We start from the raw sequence: 26,971 nt of genomic DNA on the forward strand, positions 1-26,971 counted from the left end.
GTTTTTTTAGTAAAATTGTTTTCTTCAGCATAATTCACATCTGAGTTTGCGTGTTTGTAAACTTATAACATTTTCTTGATGATTTTGCTCATTTTCACACAGAGAAAAATCCAAAGAACCAAAAAACATCACAGCAAAAACACGTGAGAATGTTTACTTTCCTCACCGGCTAGATGTATCCCGGGGACAGAAAGTAAACAGCGGAGGAAAGTTTCTACTAAGGAATCCATAGTTGTGAGAAAACTCTCTTACAAGCCTCCGCTACAACTACCCAAGCTGTTTCAGTTTGCATGGTCTGACGTGTCCCCGAAAATAAAACAGTTTGCTGCAAGGGCCATTTAGCTCAGGCTTTGAGTCAGACTGAGGTCAGGTCGCGTCACAGCCACAAACAAACTGCTCCTGAATTTGCTTAAGACCAGACTGAAATTGTTTCCTCTAAAGGGTTTCTGTGCTGTTGTTTTGTTCTGTATCCAAGTTTCTTTACACCTCTCCAGACCACCGCTTAATTTTCAGTTTTAATTTAGATATTTTTCTGTATATGAAGTTGTGCACCTGACATCCCTCTCTCTTGAAGCAGTGAGCATGACACATTATTTAACCTTATTGATGCCAATTTAGAAACTTTGTAACTAAATTTAGCACTTTTTCATACCCCTGTTAAATGCTTTTTCCTCTAAAAAATGCACCTAGCAGTTTTCTGTGGTGTCACAGACAGTAAGCAGCTGCTCTTATGAACGTGAGTTTGATGGAGCCCTGTCCATCCATATGCACTTTCCAACCAATGTCTTAGGTACCCAGTACTAATGGCTGTCTTAATTCTTGATGGCACAGATTCACCAAGGTGCTGGACCTTATTTTGGACCTTATTGATATGACAGCATCACACAGTTGCTGCAGATTCATTGGCTGCACATCCATGATGAGAATCCCCGTTTCACCCTATCCCAAACGTGCTCTATTGAATTTTCTGTTGCGCTGATCACTGTGGAGGTCATTTGAGTACAGTGAACTCATTGTCATGTTCAAGAAAAACCAGTCTGAGATGTTCTGAGCTTTGTGACATGGTGTGTTATCCTACTGGAATCAGCCGTCAGAAGATGTGGTCAGAAAAGGATAGACATGGTAAGCAACAATACGACAGGAGGCTTTGGTGGTGTTTAAGCGCCGCAAAGGGTCGTCGTGATGTTTACGCCAGTTTTACCATCTTAGTGTCGAAGCAGAAACTGACACTCATCAAACCAGGCAACGTTTTTCGAGTCTGTCACATGTAGCTGTAACGCTGCAGTGTTGTGTCCTCTCTGACTGCAGAGACACCAGAGACATCAAGATCTTCTGATGTCTCTGCCGACTACAACTGAAGCTCTGGAGCTTTAAAAAAAAATAAAATAAAGGTATTTGGGGTGCCCTTGTTTTAGTAGTACTTAGTAGTACTTAAATACTGTCTGTATTATATTTTAGTAAGGCCCAAGAAAGAATATGCATAATAACATTGGCTGTCAAAGTTGAATGTCTCTGTAGATTTGGACATTTTTGAGGGACATGTTTTGTAATTCTGATGTGACATTTAGAAAACATGACACTTCACAGTGAAAATGTCAGAGAAAACTGTTGCCTTTGTGTGCTAAAGACAAAAAACAAAGGTCAGTACATGAGCGCTTGTCACAGTGTCAGGTCAGCTGTTGTTTGGAATGAAGGTATGAAGGTCAGATATTGTATGCAAACATGCAAACACTCAAACACACACACACACACACACACACACACACACACACACACACACACACACACACACCGTAAACTGTACAGTGGGAAATAAGCCAGTATGACACGAGGCTCATTAAGTACAGTATATTCAATGCAACGCACCAGAAAATCTTTGCTGTCCACAAAGAACTTTAAAGAAAAATGACTGTTTTGGAAAAACTTTGGTGCAGACTGCAGTCCAAAGATGTGAAGCATGGTGGGAATTACTGCCTCAGCTGTGAAATTTGCCTCATATAAATCGAAGTTAAAGTGGAAGTTGACCTGTTTTCAGCAGGATAGTTATTCTAAGCATACTAGAAAATCTATCAAGATTTTGTTTTTTAAGAGAGATGAAGAGTTATCAATGTCCAAGTCAAAAAAGCTAAAACCTGTGGCTTCGAATCAAATGGAAACATTAAAGGGATTTGAAATAGCCATTATCTAAATGGTTCTCATCTACTTGAGGACATAACACAATTTATATAACGTCTCATTCACACAATCACCTTTTTCTACACCTAAGTGCTTTCTATCTAACATTCATACTCTGATGTGGAGTGTAACTTGGGGTTCAGCTCCTTGCCCAAGGATTCTTTGGCATGGAGACTGGAGCAGCCAGCGATCAAACCACCAACCTTCCGATTATTGAATTATTGAACCCCTGCAACATGCTGAAGCAGGGCTTCAGAGACTATGCTACAATTGTGCAAAAATGCCTACCAAAAGTTATTTCTGCTAAAGTTAGAAACACTAGCTTCTGATGCTAAGTGTGAACTCGCATTCACCGGAGAAAAATACTTATTTACTGGAAACAATTACTGACAAGGCTCATTTTTCTTCTGATGTCGTTCAAACAGATCTGTTGTCAGGAGACGAACGTTTGCTTGTCCAAATATTTCATAAAAATCCAACAATTTACAATAACACTCATTTTATTTTTCAAATGACTTTTTATAAATGCAAGTGTGTCTGACAGTATAAGGGGCTCAAATACGTAAGCTGTGTAAATTCTCTGTGTTTCTGGGCAGACTCTTGTCTCCTCCGGCCTTTTAACATTCCTGTAAAAGACCCGTAAAAGCTGCAACCTCGGCTTTATGGTTATTACCAGCTCTCTCTCTCTCTTTCTGTGCACTAACTGTGTCAGTCTATTTTTATGGTGATTTGTGTTTAAAGTACAGGGCCTGTGCGTGATAGTCTGCATTAGTGTACATTAGTGGACATTGTAGGCAACATTTAAAGCGAGAGAAGTGAGCATAAATATAGCCAATGACCGTCTTATAAATATTATCTTCCATTTGCACAGAACAGTCAGACCTCTCTGTTCGTCTGTTCCTGCTGAACATTTTTGAGCAGACAGCCTGTGGTTACAGTGATTTATAGGTTAATACTGGTTTTAGTGTAATATGTAATTTTCCTGTGGCTCTGCCTCATCTGTTCTAAGCCCCTCCCATCATTCAAACACACCTCTGCCAGGTAAGAGGAATCAGCTGAAGCCACTGCTCCTTTACATCTTACCTCCAACAGCAAATCTCACCTGATTTGATCTGACACCGCCTGTGATTGGCCAAAGCCTCCTGATGGGGCCCAGAGGAGGTGCAAGAGTCTTAATTTGCTTACCTGAGCTTTAATGAACTTAAGTTGCTGGTAGATTAATTTTGTCATGTTTGGGTAGTGCCACTGTTTGTTCAGTGTTTGTGCTAAGGCTAGCTAAGCTCAGGAGTGTTAAAGTACTTCTTAAAGCCCTCCTCCAGTAGTTATTCCTCCAATCTGACCATTTCATTTGGTCCATCTGTTCTGCAAATACTATAAATCCTAGTCCTTTAAAGCAGTTTATACAATTTATATCGTTTGCAACAGTTAAACATAACGTGACCGGGCTTTTGGTTTTATGTAATACTCAAGAACCGTAGTACAGAACCCTGAGATGTCCCATAATGTTTACCATTTGTAAACAAGAGTCTTTGTTCACTGATGTGAATCATTTAAAGATGTTTTATATGTTAGTCGAAGGCTGTTGGGTAATACTGTGGGTTTTCTTGGGCTCTTTGCTGATCAGCAAATGCCTTTTTGCCAGTCATGCGTCAGTACTGGCTGTCTCAGCATCACTGCATGATCTGATGTGTGTCTTCTGAGGATATCGTTAGAGCTTTGCCAAAGGCAACTTTAAAAGAAAGGTTTTAAACAATATGCTTTTTCTTTTTTTTGATCAATCTCAACATCTTTGCTTCTCCAAACACAGAAATAAGCACATAAAACAGGCTCAGATGCGACATGTCAGACCTAAATCTCTGCAGAGAAGATGACAAAATGCAAAAGACCCCCAGGATCTGCCAAAGTGACCTTTTTCACCTCCTGTAATAAATGTGCCAATGCGACACTGACCAGACCGAGCTAACAGCCTCCTCTAACTCTGTAATGACCCTGTTTGGGTCATCCTGCTGCAAACAGCAAGGGACGAGAAAGGGACTAAAGAAACTTTGTCACAGTGTTATTTTCCTGAGTAAACAAAAGAATGCCTTTTGCTTCTCTCTCAACTTTTCAGGAAGAGAAAGAAGGTTTCTTAACATTTTGATTGATAGGAAAAGCAAAGGAGCAGCTGACCCCTTAATGCTTAGCTGCTCGTTCGTTGTCAAGATATATGTGTGTAATTTGATGGTGTTTAGCTGGTCTGAACATTTTGGGTACTGGTACCCAACCACAGAAGATCCTTCCATCCATTTTCTTCCACCTATCCTTATCAGGTTTGTGGGATTAGTGAAGATAAAACACAAATTGAGCACGCTTTAAATGCATGGAAATGTTAAAAAAGAGGCCAGGTGCTCAGTGCAGTGCCACATGTATAGGCAGTACATTCAGTGAAACAGCTGCCTATTAGGTTGGAAAATGTATAAATCAGTAAAATAAAGTTTTTTTTGAAGTGACCTTTTTTTCACACAATGACCACTTTGTGTGGAATCTGTTTATACAAGGCTTTGAAGTTGTCTCTGGGGCTCAATAAAACATCGGTGTTTCTCTTTCCCCGCCAGGTAACCACATGCTGTTGAGAGTTCTGCCCTCAGTCTACCCCAAACAACCAGACACCATTCACCACCACCTAGGCAACCTCACGGCCATGATGCCACAGCTGGAATCCACCGAGCAACAACACCTGATCAGGCTTATTCAAATGGTTGCCGAGCAACATCCACTTGTGAGTTTTTGTGCTGACGAATTAACAATTTACTGTGGGTGAAACCAACTATTCAAACTATCCACTTTCATTTGGATTATTTTTTCTGTTAAGTTATGGCTGCTCATACCACTATTACTTCACCGGCAATTTATATTAAAATTTCAGTCATTGTGTCACTGCTTTGCAGCCAACACGGTGAAAATTACAATAAAAAAATTAAAAAGTTGTGACGGACTTCTAAAATGTTTCCATTTTCTTGTTTTTATGACAGGTGGCATGATAAATTTGTTCAGCGCTCTACATCATTTAAATGCCTCCCACCGCATAGTTCAGACCGTGTGGAAACCTCAGTTGTGTGCTTGCATCTGCACAACGTGGTTGGGTAGGCAGGATAACTTGTTGAGGCTTATTTAAGTGTCTGTGTCATGGCTTTTTATAATGTGTTTTGGGTTTCTTGAAGCTTTCATTACCTTCAGTGACCTTGATCTGACTGTTTCAGGAATCCATAGTCGAGTGACACCTAAACATAGTATATACATGCTATATCTAGTATCAATAAAAACTAAAATGAGGTAAATGCATTACAGTCAGAACTGATGGCCCATGTGAAAGTAATCCAGTATCCAGAAACAAGAACACTCGTGAAGAAGTTGCGAAATCCAGCATGTCTGTGATTATGTCGTTTCTGTCTGTGACTCAAATGTATGCAAACGAATGCATGTGGAAAATGCATTGGAGAAAAAAAAGAGAAAGCACTGGGGGAATTGGGACTTTGCATGTGGTGTGCACGTTTCTCAGCAGGAATTCCCTTAATCCTGGATATTTTGGACCAGAGCTGCTGATGTTCAACGTGAAGGAGGGGGTGGGCGGGGAAGTACCACATACCAAGCAGAGCACATGGTGGTAAAACGCAGCCTCAGTTGAGAAACAAAAGCAGCCATCTGGAGTTATTCTAATGTGAACCCCCCACATAGGCACACGGGAAAATATTGTAGCTGTGTTCGTCACAGCAGTTACCAAATGTTTGGCATCTTGATATTCACTTTTCGTAAGTGATGCGGCATTAAAATGGCACTCATGTGGAACTTTTGAACTGCAAAACGTATTTTTCATTTGTCAGACAGAATTGTTAACAGGACATATATGGCTTGATAATCTTTCACAACAACTAAAAGAGCTGGCAATGGTGGATATTGTTAGACCATTCCAGTCTAGTGCAGTCTACTGTGACCCTTACAGATTATGAGCAGGAGCTTTTTATTCACTCAGTTTTTCCAGACATCCCTACAGCCAAGCTTTTGTTTATTATTAGTCACGAGTATCTTCATCTCACTCCGAGGTCACTCCTCTCACCTACGGCCTTCACTGGAAAGATCAAGGCTCCTTTTGGTAGTTGTTATTTGTCATGAATAATCCTCTGGTTTTATTTTATTTTCCTTCCCCCTCTCTAATTCTCTGCTTCTTTCTTTTTTTTCCTCATCCATGCAGATGTTGAGCCCTCAGGTTCCCACATTGGTCGGTTACCTAGGGAACCAGTCTCTCACCGAGGCTCTTTTAGGAGCACTTGTCGATGTGTCTCAAGCAAGTCCTTCCTCGCTGGTCAGCTTTCTGCCACCGCTCAGGATCTTGGGACAGCAGTTCCCTACTTTCCTGGCTCATGTGGCCAAAATCCACGGTGCTGTGGGCATCATCAGTGAGGTAAAAAAAACCAAAAAAGAACACACACACACACTCAAAAAAGAGCCTTACCTCATTTCAAATTTTGGTGATCTCACCTTCAAGTTCAACTTCTGGTACACCTCTGGGCCGCTCCAGTTGCAGCTATTTTTAGATTGCTTCCTGGAAATGATCTTTTGACCACTGGAGGTCAAAGCAGATGATTTGTGCATGATCTGCACCTCTCTGGAAGCTCAGGAGTATGCTCTCTGTTTTTGATAAGCAGCAGCACACTGAAAATGTGGAAGCTTTTTGGCCACTCTAGCATAACACACTAAACCTGCCCTCCGCACCAGAGTTACCATTTTTTGACTGTCTTGTACAAAATGAAATTCAAGTTGAAGAGGCTTAACTGTAAAGGCTTTTACACACCAGATATGGTTAGGCCATCACTTTGCATCATTGTGTGAATGGAATAAGTGGTTACATTTTAAACACTTTAACTGCATGACATAAATTCATATTTACTGTTCGTTCAAGCATATTACCTCAATTAACCCAACTGAGGATATAAAGAGGAGCAAGTCTGAAGGAAATAATAGAAACAAGTAGAGGTCATTGAAACACACACTTACTGTAAACAGGCAGGAGTGATTATTTTAATGGGTAGGAAAGAATGGGCACTCATATGACTTGTTCTCTCATGCTCTGCCAAGTATAAAACACACACAGACCGGGTAGGCCGGGCAGATCCGGAGGTTTGGACCGCCGTCTGACACCTGCATACATCAGTGTTCGGTGGAATTGTCTTTCCCAACACGTGCCGAAACCTCTTAGAGCTTAGAAAGGTCAGAGTCTGTTATTCTGGCAGGTGAAGATCTAATTTGAAGCAACAGTGAAGGAGCAATGTTCTAAGCCTTAGCCTATTGTTGCAAACATAACACAATTTTAGGGAACATTAACCTCAGAAAACAGTTGGTCCTTTGTGTGCTGAAAAGGGAAAATCGGCTATACTGGAAAATGTATTTTGAAATCTTAGCTCAGCATGTGTGAAATTTTGTTTTTAAAATTGCCTACCTCACCATATCCTTTCATCCACAAAAATTATCAGCAGATTTGGTGACAAAAGACAGACCTTGCAAAGTCTAACCCCCACCATGAACAAGTAGAGCTGGGCGATATAAGATTTTTTCATATCACGATATGTTTTTTTCATTTCAGGCGATAACGATATATGTCACGATATAAGCCAAATAACTATATTTGTAAGATTCAAATGTGCCGTTGCTCACAAGTAAAATGTGAAATAATCTGCAGCTTGTTTTAATTAAAATATTTATTTCCCATAATAAGTTCAACAGGGTAGATGTACTTAAGGAACATGAGACTTCAGTTTTCAGATAAATAAAGGCAAATATTGCAAACTACACAAAAGGCAGCCGCTAAAGCGTTTAAGTTTCAAAATAGAACAAACAAAACAAACTACTAAATTGTCAGTTCCACTTAGAAACAAAATATTAATTCTAAAAAATAAATCTTAGTTTGTTTTACAGAAGAACAGACAAAATTGACTAACTTTTGTCAATATCAAATAAACTGAGAACTAAAAGGAAATTCTCAATCTCTCCTTGTTGTATAGCTTAGCTTTTCAAACAGCTTTAACAGTTACTTTAGTCTGACAAAAGCCGAATGACGAATTAGCGCTTTCAGTCAGAGACTGAGCATGCACCGGTTTATTGTATTTCCAGACTTGCTTTCGGCACAATTTACAGTGCGCTACTCTGTTTTTTGTCAGACTTGAAATAACCGAAATACCTTCACACTACGGAACTTCTATGGCCCTTCCCTTCGACAAGCTCTCCGGCATGGGAACCATCATCGGTTTTTTCTTCGGTAACCTTCGCTCACGCTCTCGGTTGATTTTTCTCTAGTCGGCAAACTCATTTCCTTCATTACCTGGGCAGCCCAGCTGCAAAAACAAATACACATGTGCGCCTTTGCCACTTGTGCTGTACGTAACAAGTCACGTGACGTGACGCTGCGGCTGTGATTGGTTCGGCTCTGCGCTACTTAATTTGGATTGGCTGTTCTTTTCTTTTTTTTTTAAGAGGACAAGAGAGATGAGGCCTATCGCAATAGTTTAATTTTTCTATCGAGAAAAAGTTATTTCGCAATACATATCATTATCGTTCTTTCGCCCAGCTCTATGAACAAGTCTGAGTTATTGTATCAATGTGAATCAAGCTGTCAATTTGGTTGAAAAGGAGGACGACCTCAGTTATCCAGTTCAAAGGTAGCTGTCCCTGACTCCCATGTAGTTTCACAGAGGCATATAAACCATGAGGGACCAGTAAAATTCAGAGCCTTAACTCAGGGCTAGCCTCATCAACCCAAGGGGCCGACCACAAGGGAGTTTAAGCACCTTGGCAACCTCAGCAACAGCAATGAGCAAGTCATCTCCTTTTCCCAAGACCCCTTTTCGTCTGATGAGGCGTGTCAGAGGGGATCGGCAGATCCTCTGAGTGTTTCTTCTGTTGCCTCACTATATCCTTAGTAAACTACACCCCCCTCCTGACTTGCTAGTTCACCATAAGCCTTTCATCCTCTGGGACAAACATGCACCACACCAGGTTGGGAATACAAGTATACCCACCCTAACTGGATGCCTCGCATCACGAGTGAACCCAGGTGGGGCTGACTAACAAGCTTGTTCTCCTTCCCCACCACAGAGGTGATATTTCGTGTCTATAGAGCCAGTTCCCTGCCTCTGACTGCCACCAAATCCACATAGTACCTCCCTGTGAACTAGCCGCTCGTGCTCCCGGTGGCCTCACTGGAGGGCTGGGCCCATGTGGCTCATTTAACCCATAACCTGGTCACAAAGCTCTTTGCAGTGAGCCCTTCCCACTGGCCCACCTCCAAGGTGAACCCCGAGCAACCCTGTCCTGGAGTAAACAACGTTTCACTTTCTCTGGCCTCGAAAGACCCTACCAGGGCAAAATTGCCCCTGACAACACAGATCTCAGGATCATTCAAACATGCAAACCCCTCCGCCACCATGAGTTGGCAATTCATGGACTGGCTGACTCAATGAATCACATGACACGAAGAGCGTGACACCCCTCTGTTTAAAACCAAAAACAGACACACGTTATTTGTGTCTGTATTAACTTTTGCACAGATTTAAAAGCTTTCATGGCTTTGAATACTGCTAATGCAGCATGACAGCTCCTGTTACATCCAATAAGTTCACATTTGTAGAGATTAAGAATATCAAAATTTGTTTTGAAAGAGACACAATTTGTTCCATGTGCATCCTTTAACCTATGGGTTACACATATGGCTGCCATCAGATGTTACTCAGTTTGCATTAATAGCGTCTTGATAGTTTCTTGAGTTAAAAATGTGGTATTTCAGCAATTACTTGACTTTGATTGTGGCCTCAAACACTCGAGATGGTGATCACAGGTTAAACAACAAATATCCTTTTAAACAGAGCAAAATGCAATGATATATAGACTGATGGACAACAATAAAAGATCGTCTTGACGATGAAGTCTGTCTTTGATAAAGCAATATTAAGCCCCAATTTCAGTGTTATATTTGTCCAATGACTATTTAATGGGTTTGAATGAATGAGTTTAGACATTCACGTATGTCGAAGATGAAAATAATCGATTAATTTTTTTTAAAAAACATTATAAAAATACAAATTTCCTCATCAGTTTAAATTGTATAACGCTCAGATCCACCACCAGGTCTAAGGATTTGGGTTATTTAACAGTAACACAAAAATAATAATATAATGAATTAATACAGAAAAAGAAAGAAAAAGATTCCTGCTTATGATCAGCATGCTTACACAGCACGCTCTCACAGAGCCCCTAACATGGCTTTATAAGTTGTGTTGTCTTATGTTGCATTCTTTGAGGGTTTAAAATGACAACAAAAATTACTGTTATTATTATTATTATCATGTCATCGTCATCTAAAAGCGTTCAGTGTAGACCCTCTTGTAGGTTTACAGCTCTACTGCTTGTCTTGTTCTAACCCTGTTAAGTATTTTTGCAGCACTGTGTAATCATACATGTGATAAAGACCCACTTTATAGTCAGTGTGTGATGTCTGTGTGTGTGTTTGGGGGGGGGGGGGTAGACTGACAGCAAGACAGGTGAGAGCTCCCACTTTCTTTTTCTCTTTTCCTCTGGGTGCATTTTAGGCAGTTTAACAACAATTTAGGGGAAATTAGCAAAAAAAAACAAAAAACCATTATGACTGTCTCTACATGAAGTGTTCCCCCTCCACCCATACTCATATACAAACACACACGCAGAAACAGAAACGGACGTACACAGAAATCTCAAAGCTGGAACCCATAATAGGCTTTCTATTACTCCAGGGCAAAGTTTCCCTCTGAAAGTTCCCTTCCTCCTCAATCTTCTTGTCAAAAAACCAGCCAGCACAGTTTTAACACACTCACAAATACTCATACACGTTCAGATACACAGATTGTTGGACCTCGGTGTCCTGCCTTTCTTCACATTGGAACCATTTGGAAAATAACCAGTGTTTTCTGGGAAATGCCCCTGCTGAGGCCTCCTGATGATGGCAGTGGAGAGACCCTCCTGTGGGTTCGTGTTTGTGCCCTGCAAGCACGCACACACACATACACACAACCTTTCACACTGGGATGCATTTGTTCTTGATTGCACAAGTCTTTCTCTGGCTTCCCTCAGCCACCTGAAGGGAGTTAGTCTATATTGTGTTTCTGGACTTATTGCGTGTTGGATCAGAATATGTCACTGGTGAAAGAAACCCTTGCACACTGTGGACTGCTGTGGACTGCTTTTTAGTCAAGCAGTCCTGCAGGAAAATCTGAAAAAAGAAACTGATGGAATTGTTGCAAAGCAAACAGTCTTGCTATACGTTGCTATACAGAAATAAAACTAATCAAACTAGTCCGACTCAGTGTGTGGTAGAAACACTGTTGAAACAGCCAGATGACCGCTTTGTGACTACTGCCATTAGTTTTCTCAAATGTGTGTCTTACTGTTTCAGGGACGGGGGGACGGGGGGGGGGGGGGGTGTTCAAAGTTGACTAATTAACTGTTGGAGTGGGAGAGGCAGATTTTGTTTTTCTTAAACTTTTCTCTCTAACCTACTGCTGAGCTCATACTTTTCACTCTACAGGCATCATTTCATCTTTTTCTGAATCATCTCTTTTTCAAAGCAAGCTGACTTGCACTCTTTAATCTGTAGGCATCAGAGGCAGAGAAGTGTCATCTACTTGTCCCATAAAGATCCATTATAATTTCATCAAAGATTACTGGAGTGAAACAGCAACTACCTATTCTTCTATCTCGCTCCCACAAGTGCGTTTTTAACACTAGGAACACAAAAAGCTGTGCGTCAGCTTCATGCGGCACTCACAGTTTTTAAACCACAATGATAAGAGTCATTTTCCTTCAGTTACAAGGAATGTCATCATCATGCTAACTTTAACTGCTGCTTAGCTAAATGCAGGTGTGACCAATTGAGGAGCAACAATCAGTTTGGACCATCATGGGCCACCATCCACTTGTAGATATGTTTAAAGTTTTGGAGGGGGTTTCCTGCAAGAAAATCTTTGTTGTTGTAGGAACACTAATCTGTTTGCATAAAACATGGTAGCAGAAAGCATCAGGCCAAATCTGGCATTAGCAACAATCCCACTGCAGTTTCTCCAGAATCTGCTTGAGTGCATTTGACTGATGAGGTCTTCATTCAACTCTGAAGTCGTTCTGCATTTAGTGCTAATCCTCTGCATTTAAAATACCCAGTTTGTTATTATTTGGAAAGAAATTTAGACAGTATAATTGCGACTGCTATATAGGATCACAAGATAGGGCTTGGTGATGAACAAAGGTTGTTTTCACACCTTTGGTGTTTAGTCCGTTTAAACTGAACTCTGGTACTTTTTTACCCTTCGATTCACGAGACCTTTTGGAGGAGGTGGCCTTGTTTATGGTGTGAACGTGATCTGAACCAACAACCAGCTACTGTATATGCTGCAAATTTGAGCTAAACACCTTCCCTTAGCCAAGTATGCTTTGTTTTCTGGGGTGCAGCAGCGTACCATAGATGTGCATACCAAACGGTCAGTACAGGTTAGCAAATTCTCCATGTTATGCAGAACAGAACAACCTTCTTCCTGTATTTACGTCTGACCTATAAGCTATAAGCTACGTATTTTGGTTCACTTGGAGATTTTCTGTGGGGAAAAAACCCAAACCATTGAGAAAAAGCTACAAATTCACAAACTCATCAACTGATTCAAACTAGAGTAAATGAACTGTAATGTGCGTAGTATTAGCAACATCCTGTCTCAAAGCAGTGCTGAGAAACCAGTGTGTGCAGTTCTCACTTCTCCCTGTGCCTGGTTCTACTAGAGATATCTTGGTGTTAACATGGAGTTCTTTCTTCCCACTATCACCAAGTGCTTGCTTGTAGGGCTTCATCTGATGGTTAGAGAATTTCTCTCTGAGACAGCTGATGTTATAGATTGGTGCTATATATATATAAATTCAATTTGACAGAACAATAAAAGATATATATATTTGTTTGATTAACTTAGCTTTAAACTTGTAAACTTAGCTTACATCAGGGAGGCCACAAAGTCAAACTCACCCAGCAGCTGATCACTGTCCCTGCTCATATCTGATGGTGACTGTGGGGCTCCAGCTGGCAAATCTCGGATAATGTGCATCATTTCAGTTTCTTTAGCCTGCAACAGTTGTAGCTGCCTCTCCAAGCCACTTTGCAACCCACCCACACCCTACCCCGCTCCACCTTTGCATGCTGCGTCTGACTCTGTGAATTAACAAACTTCTTCAAAGTGCTTATTGGTCTCCACACTAACTTAAACTCTTTGAGATGATTATGATTAAGATTGTCAGTTGATTTTAGGCAGTATTACACAAATTCTATATACCTGAAAGATAAATATAATCATATTCGTTTGCTGTTGTTTTTATTTAATAAATGAAGAGACTGTAGAGTGACTGTGTGCCAGACTGCAGCTCCAATTGAAGCTAATGCAAAGAAGCAAGGGAAGAAAGGAAAAGAAAAGAAAATAACTGGTTGGTAAGCGGCGAGAGGATTTGGCTTGTCACTGTACCAATGCAATGTTTTCTTTCTTTGCTTTTTCTCTTTTGGTTCGAATCCCCTGGTATTTAATGTTTTGTACACACCAGCGCAGGTGCTATTGCCAGAGGAGCTTGGCTCAAATTATTGTCAGTGACTGAAACAGAATGGGCCACAGTTTGTTTCCCAGGGGAGGCATTTGGAAATTTATTTGTTCAGACACGAGGCTGAAAAACCATAAATCTCTAGATCTGTGTCAGTCTTCTGCAGATTGGCAGTTTGGAAGAAGATCTGCTCCCCCCTGCCATCATTTTCTGGAAAACATGGAAGCTCATAATTAAAAACAGCTAGTAGTTCTTTTTTAAGACCTTCCTGTTATTGTCCTTTTTGGCAGAGCTTTACAAAAGGGTTTAGCTTTTAAAGCCGTAATGTGTTCAGGATACGAAATCAAGGCCAAGTGCTGTCTCCAAATAATTAAACGTAATTTGACGATTGAAGAGATCTTCATATGTCCGGCAGATTTTTAAATTTTAAATTTTATGCTATTACTCTCAGTTCCAAAGTGAAAATGATGCGAGCCTCTGCGTATGCTGCAATATTTGGAAGAATTTTAGTAAGTCCTTAAAAAGTAAAATCATCTGGACAGTAAAAGCCTGAACTTTAGTTCAGAAGTAGCCAAAGCCTGAGCTCCAGCCACGTTCCTGAGTCATTTTTGTGCAGAGTCGTGGAAACTCCTAAATACCTGCTTGGCATGTTGTTAGGTTTAAATTTTTAAAAAAAGTCGAGTTCTTCCTTTTGTGGTAGTTTTGGGATCCACATAATAGAAACGAAGTATCCTACAGAGAGTGCTTGTGAGGCATGCCTGAACGATGCTGTAACTGCGTTGTTCTCTCCTCGTTACAAGGTGTTCTAGAGGGCTGGAAACAGAGGTTGGCTCTGCCCGCCATCAATCAATCACTTCTTATCTGAGAATTCGAGAAGGAAGGAGAGTGTTTTCAGTTTTTAGTTCTGCATTGTGAGTTTTATAAGACGCAAGTGTTTAAAAAAAGGTTTTTGACCACAGATGGGGATTTTTTGGCTTTAGTTCTGCCCTAAAACACCGCAAGAGAGCTCTCACTCACCTTTGATCATCTGCTGCCACGCCGATTTCTGCGCTCTGTTTAAAATGCGGCTGCTCCTGTTAAATAAAGCTGATTACATTAAAGTATACGTTACACAATTTTGTATACAGAAATATATATATACAAGAGAGGCATGGGGCGTCTGTTGAGGGGGTATTGCACAGGTCATATTCCTGGTTAAGTATTACTCTGTCAACAGTCACAAGACTGTATATGTGCTGGATTTCATTTGTACAGAAACATGCTGGGAATGATGAAATGTGGTTATTACGGCAGTTCAGTTGGAACGATATTACATTTGGGAAAAGAACAAGTTTGTATTTTAAAAAGTTTGCTGGGAGCCAGCCTGCATGTGTTTGTATTTATTATTGTTTGCTATGATTTAGTAACAAAAGAAGTTACACCAAACCCTCCCAAACAGACGGGAAGAGGAAAACTCATGTGTGTTGAATTACCATAGCTAAAATTCATGCTTTCTTCACCAAAACACATGTAACTCAACAATATTCCCAAACTGCTGCAAAACACAACACTGGCCCCATTTTAAATGAAAAATAAACCATTAAGCAGTAAAAAATCTTCCTGAAAGTCCTCGGCTGATATTATGTGTGGTCTCCTTTCTCCAGACTCATGCTCACAGCTCGCTGGTCTACCTGGTGTCCCTTCTGGGCAGCATGGAGCACAGCTTTCACCACACCCTCCTACTGGAGATCAGAGCGCTGACCGACCGTTACCCATCTTTACTGGGCGGCTGCGGTAAAGACATCTACAGGATGAGCAACTCTTTCACTGCTATAGCCAGGCTTCTGGGAAGACGACTGGAGGAGAAATCAACGGCACACTGCAGGTTAGGAAACACCTGTTAACATGGGCTGCATGAAATCTCTTAGCGGTGGTCACCTAAAATCTTAAATAGTGTCTCTACAGCCTCTCTGGATTGCAGCAGCTAGTATGGAGAGTAGCTAGAGATTGATATTCAAGTGTTGCTGATTATATTCTTGTTATGTTTTGCATTTGCTCAGGTGTCACTTTAATAAAATTCGAGTTTGTGCAGACTAAGCAACTACAATGCTCTGTTTCTTTCTTTTATTTAAAAAGGGATTTGTGCACTCACTGGCCAGTTTATTAGGTTCACCTGGTCAACTGCCTGTTAATATATAAAAAAAATCTAATCAGCCACCCACATGGCAGCAGCTCAGTGCATTTTGGCATGTGGACATGGTCAATATGGCCTGCTGAAGTTCAAACCGAGCATCAGAATGAGGAAGAATTTATATGACTTTGAATGTGGCATGGTTTTTTGGTGCAGATGGTTTGGTCTGAGGATTTCAGAAACTGCTGATCTGATGGGACTTTCCAAAACAATCATATCCAGGGTTTACAGAGAACAGTCTGAAAATACATATTCTGCTATTCTGTTGATAGCAGAGGACCCCCAGGGTGGTTGAGAATGACTGAGCTAAGATCCCGTGGGACTTCCAGATACAGACGGACAAACTAGTGATGGTTAACCAACCAAACATAGCTGTGGTGGACAAGTAGAGAAAGGCGACCGTGGTGACGGATGTAGATATACCAAGTGATAACAATGTCAGGAAGAAGGACCATGAGAAGCTCAAGAAATACCAAGAGCTGCGAGAACAACTCGAGAAGATGTAGAGGGTAAAGGCAGCAGTGGTCTCGGGACAGTGACCCCCAAACTGGGCGAGTGGCTCCAGCAGATCCCAGGAACAACATCTGGCATCTCTGTCCAGAAAAGCGCAGTTCTAGGAGCAGCTAAGATACTGCACAGGGCCCTCAAGCTCCCAGGCCTTTGATAGAGCACCCGAGCTTGAAGGATGAAGGCCGCGCCACAGGGCGAGTGGGGGATTTTTTTTGTGTCAGAGACTGAGTCATAAAGAGAATACAAATACTGACTCGACACATTGAGCTGTGTTACTTTGATTGTGACACTAAAATCAAATCTGGGTCTGTTACAGCGCACTGTCATTTAAGGTCATTAAAATATTTTTCTTTTTGGTTTTGTCTTCAAAACAATCTGCGTGCACAAGAAGTGAACACGCCATACCGTGCATACGCTGGCCAAGAGTCATCTGGCTGCCCTGTGGAAATGACACACACACAGCTCTCTTCTAAATAAGAACATTGTGTGCAGAGTTTGAGGCTTCGAAAGACTTTGCTTGGGGTCTTTTGGAAGAAAGATAGAAGGGAAAAAGGATTGGAGGGAGGAAAGGCGGTTTATTAGTGAAAGAGCAGGGGGGAGTGGGAAGGAAGCCGTCTTTCAAACAAGTAGAAATTTTTGAAGGATATTTGTATAAAAACACAAGTAAGGAACGAAAGACAGAAAAGAGCGAAAGAGGGTTCAGACACAATTTGAACCAATAAATGCGAGAAAGCACCAAACTAAGCCAAAGTTTGCCAGAGGGGAGAAACTTGTGACATTGTCAGCTTCAGGTCACACGTATAGCAACTATAATGCGAACTCTGGCTCTATGTGTGCATTCAGGGTGGATGAGGCATTCCAATCAGATGGAGGAGGAGGAGGTGCACCAGAGCAGCAGCTGCAGGTGAAGATCCAGGCCTTTGAGGAGAAAGTGGGAGACACGGTGGAAGACGAGGAGGAGGAGGCGGCAGGGGAGGACTCTCCTGCCCCGCAGCGACGCTACAGCCTAAGCCAAACAGTCAGGGAGGAGAGGCGTGAGATGAGATTCAACAGGTCAGTTAGTATGTAACAAGAACATGCTTCTGCTCAGTGTCCTCTGAAATCTGACTGGATAGAAAAAACATATTTTTATGAAGAATCTGGTGGATTTGAAGAGATGCCTTGAGCCAAGAAGACATTTCTATATGTGTGTTTGTTGAAGAATTTAAACACTGCCACACTTGGAAATGTTGTTTATTTTATGAAATCAAAATGACACAAATTTACATATAAAACAGTGAACAGGTTACATCACTGCCTCAAAAGTTAAAGACTTTGTTATAGGTGGGTTGCAAAGTGGCTTGCAGCAGCAACTGCATCTGCAGGCTAAAGCAATTACAATAGGGCTTCCTTTATGAGATATACCAATGGGATGGTATCAGCTGAGCCAGCAGACACTGTGTGCTGGCATAGAAAGAACTTAAACATTAGCTGTGTTTTCACAAAAACATGCATATGTCTTTAATTCCTCTGTATATTGTCCTCTAAAATTTTGACATTTTATGTTTGGGGGGTGGGGGGGGGGGGGGGGGGTTATGTTGCTGTGTTTTGTTTTGTTTTTAGATTTTTTTTAATACTACTTGTTATAAAAACTTGTTTCTCTGTTTCTTTAATAAATTCTTCATTGCTCAGTAGTACTTTGGGAGCCCTATAGTGCTATCCACTCATAGAATTTAGTTCCAGTTTCAGTCTCATTTTAAGTTTTTGCCATGCTTTGAATTGAGATATATATATATATATATATATATACATATACATATATATATATATCTTTCCAAGGTTCTAAGAAACCTGGCACAAAAGATCCCTTTCATTATCATCTTTGTAGTACAAAATGCTCGCTTGGTGAGATGTCCTACTACTCTGGAAGTTGTTATTTCTTTGTGACTTAAGGATATTACATCATTTCTCAAAGTAGAAAAAAGTAGAACAGTCAACAAATATTGATGAAGAGGTACCAGAAACATTTTTATCGCTTTAACTGTTATTGCTTCATGCTCTCTCTCCTAGGTCAAAGAGCCTGGCTCTCCATGCCGTGCGTTCTCGGTCAATCAACTCAGACGAAGGGGAGGACGGTGAAGGGGTGGAGCTCAGCACAGATAGCGCCTTTTCCAACACTTTGACTAATCAGCATTCAGAAAACCACGAAGTCTCACCTGCTGAGAAGAAATTGACAGATGGGTCTCTGGTCGGCGTCACTCCGCTAGACAGAGCGGCTAAAGAGGTGGAGAAAAATCAAAGCGGAGAGAAGGATGGACAGAAAGGAGAGCGGGCGGAGGCTGACAGACTCTTCATCCATTTAAGAGACAATATGGAGATGATCGGAGAGTTCTGTAAAGTAATGGTGCAGCAGATCCCCATCCCAGAGCAGTGTGTGATAGAAGGTAATGCATGCTGGTAGAAGCTGGTCTTCAGTATTAATCCACAAGTATTTAAGCAGAAGTTGATCAATAAATGCAGATTCCATGGAGACTGTCAAAGGCAGGGTTTATTTAACCTGCTGAACCTGAATGAGACTACAATCAGACTTGGTGATTAATGGGTATTAATGGGATGTGGTATGAATATAGCTCATCTTCTCCTGTCTTTCATTCCCACTGTGTCTCTCTAACACACCGATACAGATGCAACGCTCAGCTGAGGGTTGATTTTTGCCTCCAAAGCTCCACATTGAGAGGGATTTGTTTCTCCAGGAGCACTAGTTTGATTTTAGTTGTGCGCTCACTGATTACCGATTTTAATCCTATCCAGACTGTAATTTACCCACACCCTCACCCCTACCCTGCCCATGAATGCCGTTTTCTTTGGTCTTCCCAAAATTTCTATGCTGTCTGAACAAATACTGTAGACTGATTATTTGTGTGCTAAAGGCTTTCCAGTCGCTGAGAATCAGCAGCCCGTGAGGTGATGAGGTTCATGTGATTTTCCTGTGGAATTTTCGACCGCCTCATATAATTTAGCAGTGGCTAAAACTCCAGATGACATCAATCTAGTTAGTGAGGTGCCTAATGTCTAATCGTGCCTAATATCTCCTATTAATCATTTATAAATGGGACTTGTTAGGGGTTATATGACATTAAGAGTGAGAGGGGAAACAGCACACACACACACACTACACACTGAAAAAATAGCCAGTGTTTCAGCTGAGCTGCTGATCTGGGCTTGCGGTATATGCAGCCCACAAAGGAACAACAGAAACAAGGGAAACTTTTGGATGACATCCAATCTTTGCAGTTCAGGTTCAAAATCACATCAACGTAATAGGATCAAAATATCATTATTTTTAATGGGAACTGAAAATGGTTGTTAGCATTAAATCGGGCCTTGAAGAAAGGCTGATGATTCAATTATAACAACAAACCAGCAGTGTGTATCTGCGTGTCTGTGTCTGTGTGTGTGTGTGTGTGTGTGTGTGTGTGTGTGCGTGTGTGTGTGTGCGTGTGTGCGTGTGTGTGTGTACGGGTTCGTACTATCCTGGTGGGGACCAAAATCTGACTTTTACTATCCTGGTGGGGACTTTCTGCACCGTGGGGACCAAAATCCAGGTCCCCTCGGGGTTGAAAGCAATTTTCACACTCAAAATGCGGTTTTACTGTCAGGGTTACAATTAGGTTATGGTTAGGTTTAGGGTAAGGGTTAGGGTTAGGCATTCATTTTTAATGGTTAGGGTTAGGGTAAGGGGCTAGGGAAAGCATTATGTCAATGGGATGTCCCCACGAGGATAGCAAACCAGACATGTGTGTGTGTGTGTGTGTGTGCGTGTGTGCGTGTGTGTGTGTGTGTGTGTGTGTGTGTGTGTGTGTGTCAGTACTTTCAGATTTCCTTGCATTATCATCGGCTGCAGTAACAGTTGTTCAGCTAAAGATTTTGGATCTAATACGGACTCGTGTGTGCGTGCACCCATGTCCAAATCGGAGCATCTGAACAGTGTGACAGTTCAGATAGGAAGCTGCCGTAATTGGAAAAAGAAGAGACATGCACATCTCCAAGCACCTACATCAAGACGGAGGGCATGCGCTGAAGAAACACAGCCAGAAAGCAATCAGTAATCAATTTGTCTTGTGATCAGTTTACAAAAGGGTTTATTCCAACCCTCTCGGGCCTGCTTATTCTGATTGTGGTGTTTCTTAGAGGCATTTTTATTCTGTTTGGGGTGTACAGGTAGCCAATGACAATCTGGCAGCTAAGGCACGGTGAACTAGGGTTATAAATACAGAGGGAGTTGATTAGGGCAATATGTTTAAGTGAGCAGAGAGGCACTGAGGGTCAGGCGACTGGCGGTGGGAAACGGGACAGGCCGGAGCGGCAGTGTGTGGAAAAACAGGCAACCAGAAAGAATCACACAGGCAAAATCTGCAAAGCTAAGTAGAAACAGATGAATGGTATGCATATGTAGGATGCTTGCAAGAAGCACACATATGCATGGGAGCAGTTTTGGTGAGCGTGAATGATGAGCACGTTCCTACTTTTGTGCTTGTAGTTCAGGCAAAATCGAAACACAAGTTCAACCAGTTCAAATAAGCAAGAAACAAGAAACCGCTTAAACTTATCTAATCCATTTTCTGAAACTTTCCAATCCATTTTCATGATTCCACACTCATTCTTCTCATATTTAGGGATTTGGCGCTTTATTTTCATTCAGTTCAGATCGTTTCTGCTTATTTTCAGTTTTCCAATTCGATTCGGTTCACTTGGATTAAGCCTTCAATGCCATCTTTTAGCGGCTCTTGTCATCACCTTTTGCATATCCAAACGTTTTTTAACTCGACCCAGCCCCTCCTAAGATGATAAATCCTAATGTGATGTAAGTAATAAAAACGCATCATGTAGACTTGTTTTACAAAATGAGCACATTTAGAAAGAAACGCATTTAGCTGGACAACGAGAGCTCCCAGAGCCTACACAGCACATTCAACAATACATGTTATCATATACATATTACTGCAGTTTAGGTAAACAACTAGACATGATGTTCCAGTGTGTGCCCCTTTCTCTGAGCCAACCACAGACACAAGCTTGTAGTGAGGCATTATTCTTTTCACCATATTCACGACAGACAAAACACACACACACAGAAAACCAGACGCGTACACGATACCGCACAGGAGGTGATGATATTTTGATTGACACGTGAGGATGTTATTGCTCCGCCTTTGGCCTTAATGTCATTTTATCTGAGAGGCAGCCAGGAGTCAAACGGCACCCACACATTACACACACATGAAAACAGGAAACAAGACAGAAAATAACAAACTCCTCCTTTGGCCTCTGGCTAATTGATTAAATCTGAAGGTGAATGTAAATATAACTAGCAGTTGTGTACTTTGAGTTTGATGGCTTAGTATTTGGTCCTGCTGGCAATGAGAATCCACCCAAAGGCTCACAGCCTATGATGTCACGGGTGGTCTCAGCTGGATGATGTCATCACGCTCCTGGCTGACCTTCCCATGAGCTGCTGACCCTTCATCTCACAGGATGAGGATTACACAGAAGAGTGCGCTTGAGCGCTCAGTCCAAACATATATTCTGCACGCCTGCACGTGCACATGGACAAAGTAAAAACACGCTGCATCCACATGCTTTTTTGTCGATGCCGCACTCACAGGGAGGCTCTTTGCTGCTCGGAGTTTTTCTGCTGATTTCATCGTGAGCTGCTCTTGGTTTGTAGATGATGCCTTTTGGGTGGGATGGGTTGTTATCGTCAGTCTTAGTCGTTCGCTTTCTTTTGTTTGAAAGCTGGGTACATTAGTATAATGCAGGACTTTCTAAACTGGAGCTCATGTACGGCACTGTGCAAAAGTTGTTTTTTTTTTTTTTTTACTAATTTTTAATCAGTCCTTCAGGCTTTGTGTCTGAAAAACAAATGTTTCTGGCTTGTGTTTCACACCAGATTTTGTACCTGATCAGACAAACAGCCAATTTTAAATTGAATCGTTAGGCTCTTTGTCACTGAAGTTATGAAAAAGCACAAAATATTATCTTTGCACCAACAATATGATTCCCAAAGAGCTATTAGCTAAAAACTTGGCAGATCTGAGTGCAGTATGAAGTGTGTCCTTAAAATAATTTGGGGAAACTGAATAAGTGGAGTACAAAGAACAAGTGGCAGAAGAGGATGAGCAGTATCTGAAAGAAAATCTGGCCTTTCAGTTGATCTATCTACAGTTTGCTAAAGCCTCATCAGAAATGTCAGACATGTCTCAGTGGAAGCAAGAAGCCAGTGTTAAGGAAGGGAAATGGGGAGAAAAGGCTGAGGTATGCCAACTCACACAAGAACTGGACTGAAAATCTGTGACAACAGGTCTGATAGAGTGATGAATCCAGATGTGAAATTTCTGGTTTGTCACTGTGCAGAGAAAAGGTCAGGAGAGAGATACAACAGTGAGTGTCTACAGTCATCTGTAAAACATGATGGAGGCTCTGTCATGCAGTGGTGTTGGGGATCTTGTCAAAACTGGTGGAATTATGAATGTAAATCAGATTTTGAGCCACCATGCAATACCATCTGGAACGTATCTTATTGGCAGTGAAGTGACAGTATACCTAGATAGAGCAAACACACAATGTCATGGATTGGCCTCCCCAGAGTCTGGACCCCAACACTATTGAAGCAGTGTGGGACCATGTTGACAGAGAACAGAAAAGCCAGCATCCAAGGAAGAGCTTTGAATATCTTAAACTATTCCTAAAAAGAAATGATAAGAAAGCTAATGTAAGGGAGTTCAGGCTGTGTTGAAGAATAAAGCTGTCCATACCAAATATTGACTTTTAAACTCATTAGAATTGTACAAGCTCCATTTCCTTCTTCCATCCATCCATCTTCTTCCGCTAATCCGAAGCTGGACGAGTGATATAATCTCTCCAGCATGTCCTGGGTTTGCTCGGGGGCCTCCTCCCGGTGGGACATGCCCGGAACACCTCACCCAGGAGGCATCCTTTTCAGATGCCCGAACCACTTCAACTGGCTCCTTTCAATGTGGAGGAGCAGCAGCTGTACTCTGAGCCCCTCCCGGATGGCTAAACTTCTCACCCGATCTCTAAGGTAGAGGCCAGCCACCCTTCAGAGTTAGCTCTTCACCACGATGGACCGGTACAGCGTCTGCATCACTGCAGCTGCAGCACCTGCAGGAGGTGCCGTAGGGGTCGCCTGCATTGTGTGCTGGGTGGCAGCCAGGAGTGGAGGCCCTGGCAGACCGATCCCAATACCAAGACTGTCAATTTTCCATCTTCCTAGCAAAAATAAAGAAATGAGTGGTGACTCAGGACTTTTGCACAGTACTTTAGTTTAGTTAGTGTTGTCAGTAATCACATGGGAAGCCAAGTAAGAGATCTCGCAGTATATCAGTAGTAGTGTGACAAGTGTTGGTGCAGACACCAATACTAGTTTGTTTGTTTTTTATTCTGGGCAAGTGCCCAGTTAAAATAAATAAATTCAGTTACTTTTTCAATTTGACATGTTTTACTGCAACATTTCACATGCTTGTCATAAAACTAAAATAACTGCCAAAAACCTCTCATTTGGATCCGTTTTGTCACCGAGCACATTATTACTGGTATCGTCAGTTTGTTGAGCAAAGTTTGCCGGAGGCAGCGAAGAAAATACACAAGACCACATGCAAATGCGGAGAATCATTTTGAATGATTTGGTAAATATTAATATTTTATCATTTTTGCTCTTTTCATGATGCAGATTCCAGTCGAGGTTGTGTGGCCAAGCTTTCGTTCTCCTGTCCTTTGAAGGGTCACTACTGTCTGTACGCCAAATCCTGCTTCAACCTGACCAGCCGACAGCCACATCTATGGATTCACATCATGTTGTTACATTTACAGGTGCACCCAAATGTCCCGCTGTAAAAGCACACAAATGTGTTAGTAAGTGTAAGACGTGCATCTGATGTCATTGGTCTTTGGTTGCCTGAAGGTCTGAAATATGTTGTGTCTTAAACATTTTGTATTGGGGAATAATTAAGAACCTTCACTGACTAGGATAGTTTTACGCTCTTGTGCAGTCTTTTGTGTCTTTATCTGAACCATATCTCAGTTTTTAAATTTGTTTTTGTTCTCCTGCTCTTGTATTTTGTCTCTTAGAGTAAGTCCAGCGTACCTCTCAGCACCAGGGACGAGTGTGTCCAAAAACTGGGTTCTCTTTGGGAAAAGACGCAGCTTAAAGGAGCTCACAGCTTTTCTATGGCCATGACACAGCAGACTACCCCACACAAGAAGGTACTGGACCACCGCAGTGTGGGTGTGTGTGTGTGTGTGTGTGTGTGTGCGCAATCATGCAGCTTCCTCATAAAAGCTATCTGTTTCCACCAGAGAAGATGAAGTCATCGCTTGCGTAAAAGAAAGAAATAAAGATAGGGAAGCGTCAGCACCCACTTTGTTTAGATATGGAAGGCACTGAATGGACGTGTTTGTATACAGGGCCTCCGTTTGCCCTGTCTTCTCATCTTTATCATGTCTGTTTGTGTGTTTGCAGATTTGAAATACTGAGAAAAAGCAATTGAACGAGAGGGGGGGTGGGTGGGAATGGTGTGGGGGGTGAATATGTGCGTCTGGTTTGGTGAGAACGTGGAAATGGGTGGTGTTCTTCGTGCTGTCGCTTCTTATGTGTGACAAGCTAAGTGCTCATTAGGAAATAATTAGGCTCACAAAGAAAATACAGCTGTTTTTTGTCTTTCTCTAAACGTGTGTTGTGGTTGCAACCAGCTGTGGTTCCCATATGGAGCCCTTACAGAAAAAAACACAAGTACACTTACAGTGCTGAGAAAAAGTGTTTGGCTTCTTCTTGTTTTCTTAGTTTTTTTGCATATTTTGCACACTTACATGTCAAATTTTAACATTAGACAAAAATAAGCCGAGTAAAAAGACAGTGCAGGTTTTAAATAATGATTTTATTTATTTAATCAAACCTGTCTGCCCTCTAAACGTTAGTAACTGGATGTGCCACTCACAGCAGCAAAAGCTGCACTCAAGTGTTTGTGATAACTGGCAATGCATCTTTTGCATCACTGTGGAGGAATTTTAGCCCGCTCTTCTTTGCAGAATTGTTTTAATTCAGCCACACTGGAGGGTTTTCCAACATAAACAGCCTGTTTAAGGTCATGCCAAAGCATCTCAATCTGATTTAAGTCCGGACTTTGAGTAGGCCACTCCAAAACCTTCATTTTGTTTGTTTTAACCATTCAGAGGTGGACTTGCTGGTGTGTTTTGGATCATTGTCCTGCTGCATAACCCCTGTGTGATTGAGCTTCAGGTCATGAACTGATGGTCAGTCATTCTCCTTCTGGATTTTCTGGTAGAGAGCAGAATTCATGGTTCCATCAGTTACAGGAAGTCAGCGCCAGATCATCACACTGCCAGCGCCACATTTGACTGAAATGCTGTGTTAATTTTATGGTAGCTGTAACATTTTTTGTCTTGGTCGTGTCATTTTATTTTGTTGTATTTATCCGAACACCTTAAAGGCCGGTCCATGAAAATATTGTCTGACATTAAACGGATCCATGGCGCAAAAAAAGGTTGGGGACCGCTGAATTAGTATGTTCAGTTTTTTCCTGTTTTACTTTTGTAGTCTTTTGTCCCTTGTGCTTGTCACGTTATCCCTGATCTGTTCCCTGTTCCACTGTAGCTTCATTACCTTTTGTATTTATTATTCCCTAATGTGTTCCCTAGTGCTAGCCACTGTAGTTTGCTTTTCCTCATGGCGCCTGGACTGTGTTTTTCTTTGATTGTTCCAGCATTAAACCTTCGCCGTAGGTTAATTTCCGCTAACATTGACCATACTCCACACAGCGTATCCTGACATGGATCTTTGTACTTTGCTCTTTGTTTCGACACACTGAGTCTTTCCTTTTCACTCGCTTTGTAGTTTTGTTTTTATTAGTTGGAAATTTAAAAAAGCAATAGAAAAAATTAGATGGTTAAGTTTTTAGAAAAGGTCATGGATCACAGCATTCACCCTCTGAAAACCAGCTTACCCAGTGACTGTGACTCCTGGGCTTTAGAACGATTTATATGTGGCAATGACAATTATAATCACCACTGCCTAAAGTTGGTGCATTACTGTATACTGCGTATCTTGGTAGTAGTTAGTTGAGGCTCAGGAGGCAGATCGGATTGCCTGCCAATTAGAAGGTTGGTGTCTCAGTCCCCAACTCCTCCAGTCTGCATGTTGAAGCCTTCTTGGCGAGGATACTAAACACCAAGAACAGCTACAACACCGTGGACGTTGATTAAACAGCAGTATTTGTTGGCCTGGGAATTTAGAAAAGGGTCTGCAAAGTTTCACCACAACATTCCAACAGTGCATAAGTGCAAATGTCTGTGAAAGAAATTATACTGTGTAAATGGACTGTTAATTGTTACGGTTAAGATCACTGCCTTCACATTAAAATGTACTTAGTGCAAAGCATTGACGGGGAGTGGCAAATACTGTAGATTTAAACAAGTTTG

General features: G+C 41.6%; 1 protein-coding gene across 2 annotated transcripts in view; it reads left to right on the top strand.

The window, feature by feature from the left end:
* veph1 (ventricular zone expressed PH domain-containing 1) overlaps window positions 1-26,971 on the top strand; it is a 73,698-nt gene that overhangs the window by 21,665 nt on the left and 25,062 nt on the right. For both annotated transcript variants that reach the window (XM_063493312.1, XM_063493313.1), the window contains exons 4-10: window positions 4,770-4,933; window positions 6,404-6,613; window positions 15,441-15,661; window positions 17,321-17,530; window positions 18,527-18,900; window positions 24,207-24,346; window positions 24,605-24,739. In XM_063493312.1, coding sequence (XP_063349382.1) covers window positions 4,770-4,933; window positions 6,404-6,613; window positions 15,441-15,661; window positions 17,321-17,530; window positions 18,527-18,900; window positions 24,207-24,346; window positions 24,605-24,739 — 1,454 coding nt within the window. The remainder of the gene's footprint in view (window positions 1-4,769; window positions 4,934-6,403; window positions 6,614-15,440; window positions 15,662-17,320; window positions 17,531-18,526; window positions 18,901-24,206; window positions 24,347-24,604; window positions 24,740-26,971) is intronic.

This window comes from Pelmatolapia mariae, linkage group LG14, assembly GCF_036321145.2.
Source record: "Pelmatolapia mariae isolate MD_Pm_ZW linkage group LG14, Pm_UMD_F_2, whole genome shotgun sequence".
NCBI classification, from domain to species: Eukaryota; Metazoa; Chordata; class Actinopteri; order Cichliformes; family Cichlidae; genus Pelmatolapia; species Pelmatolapia mariae.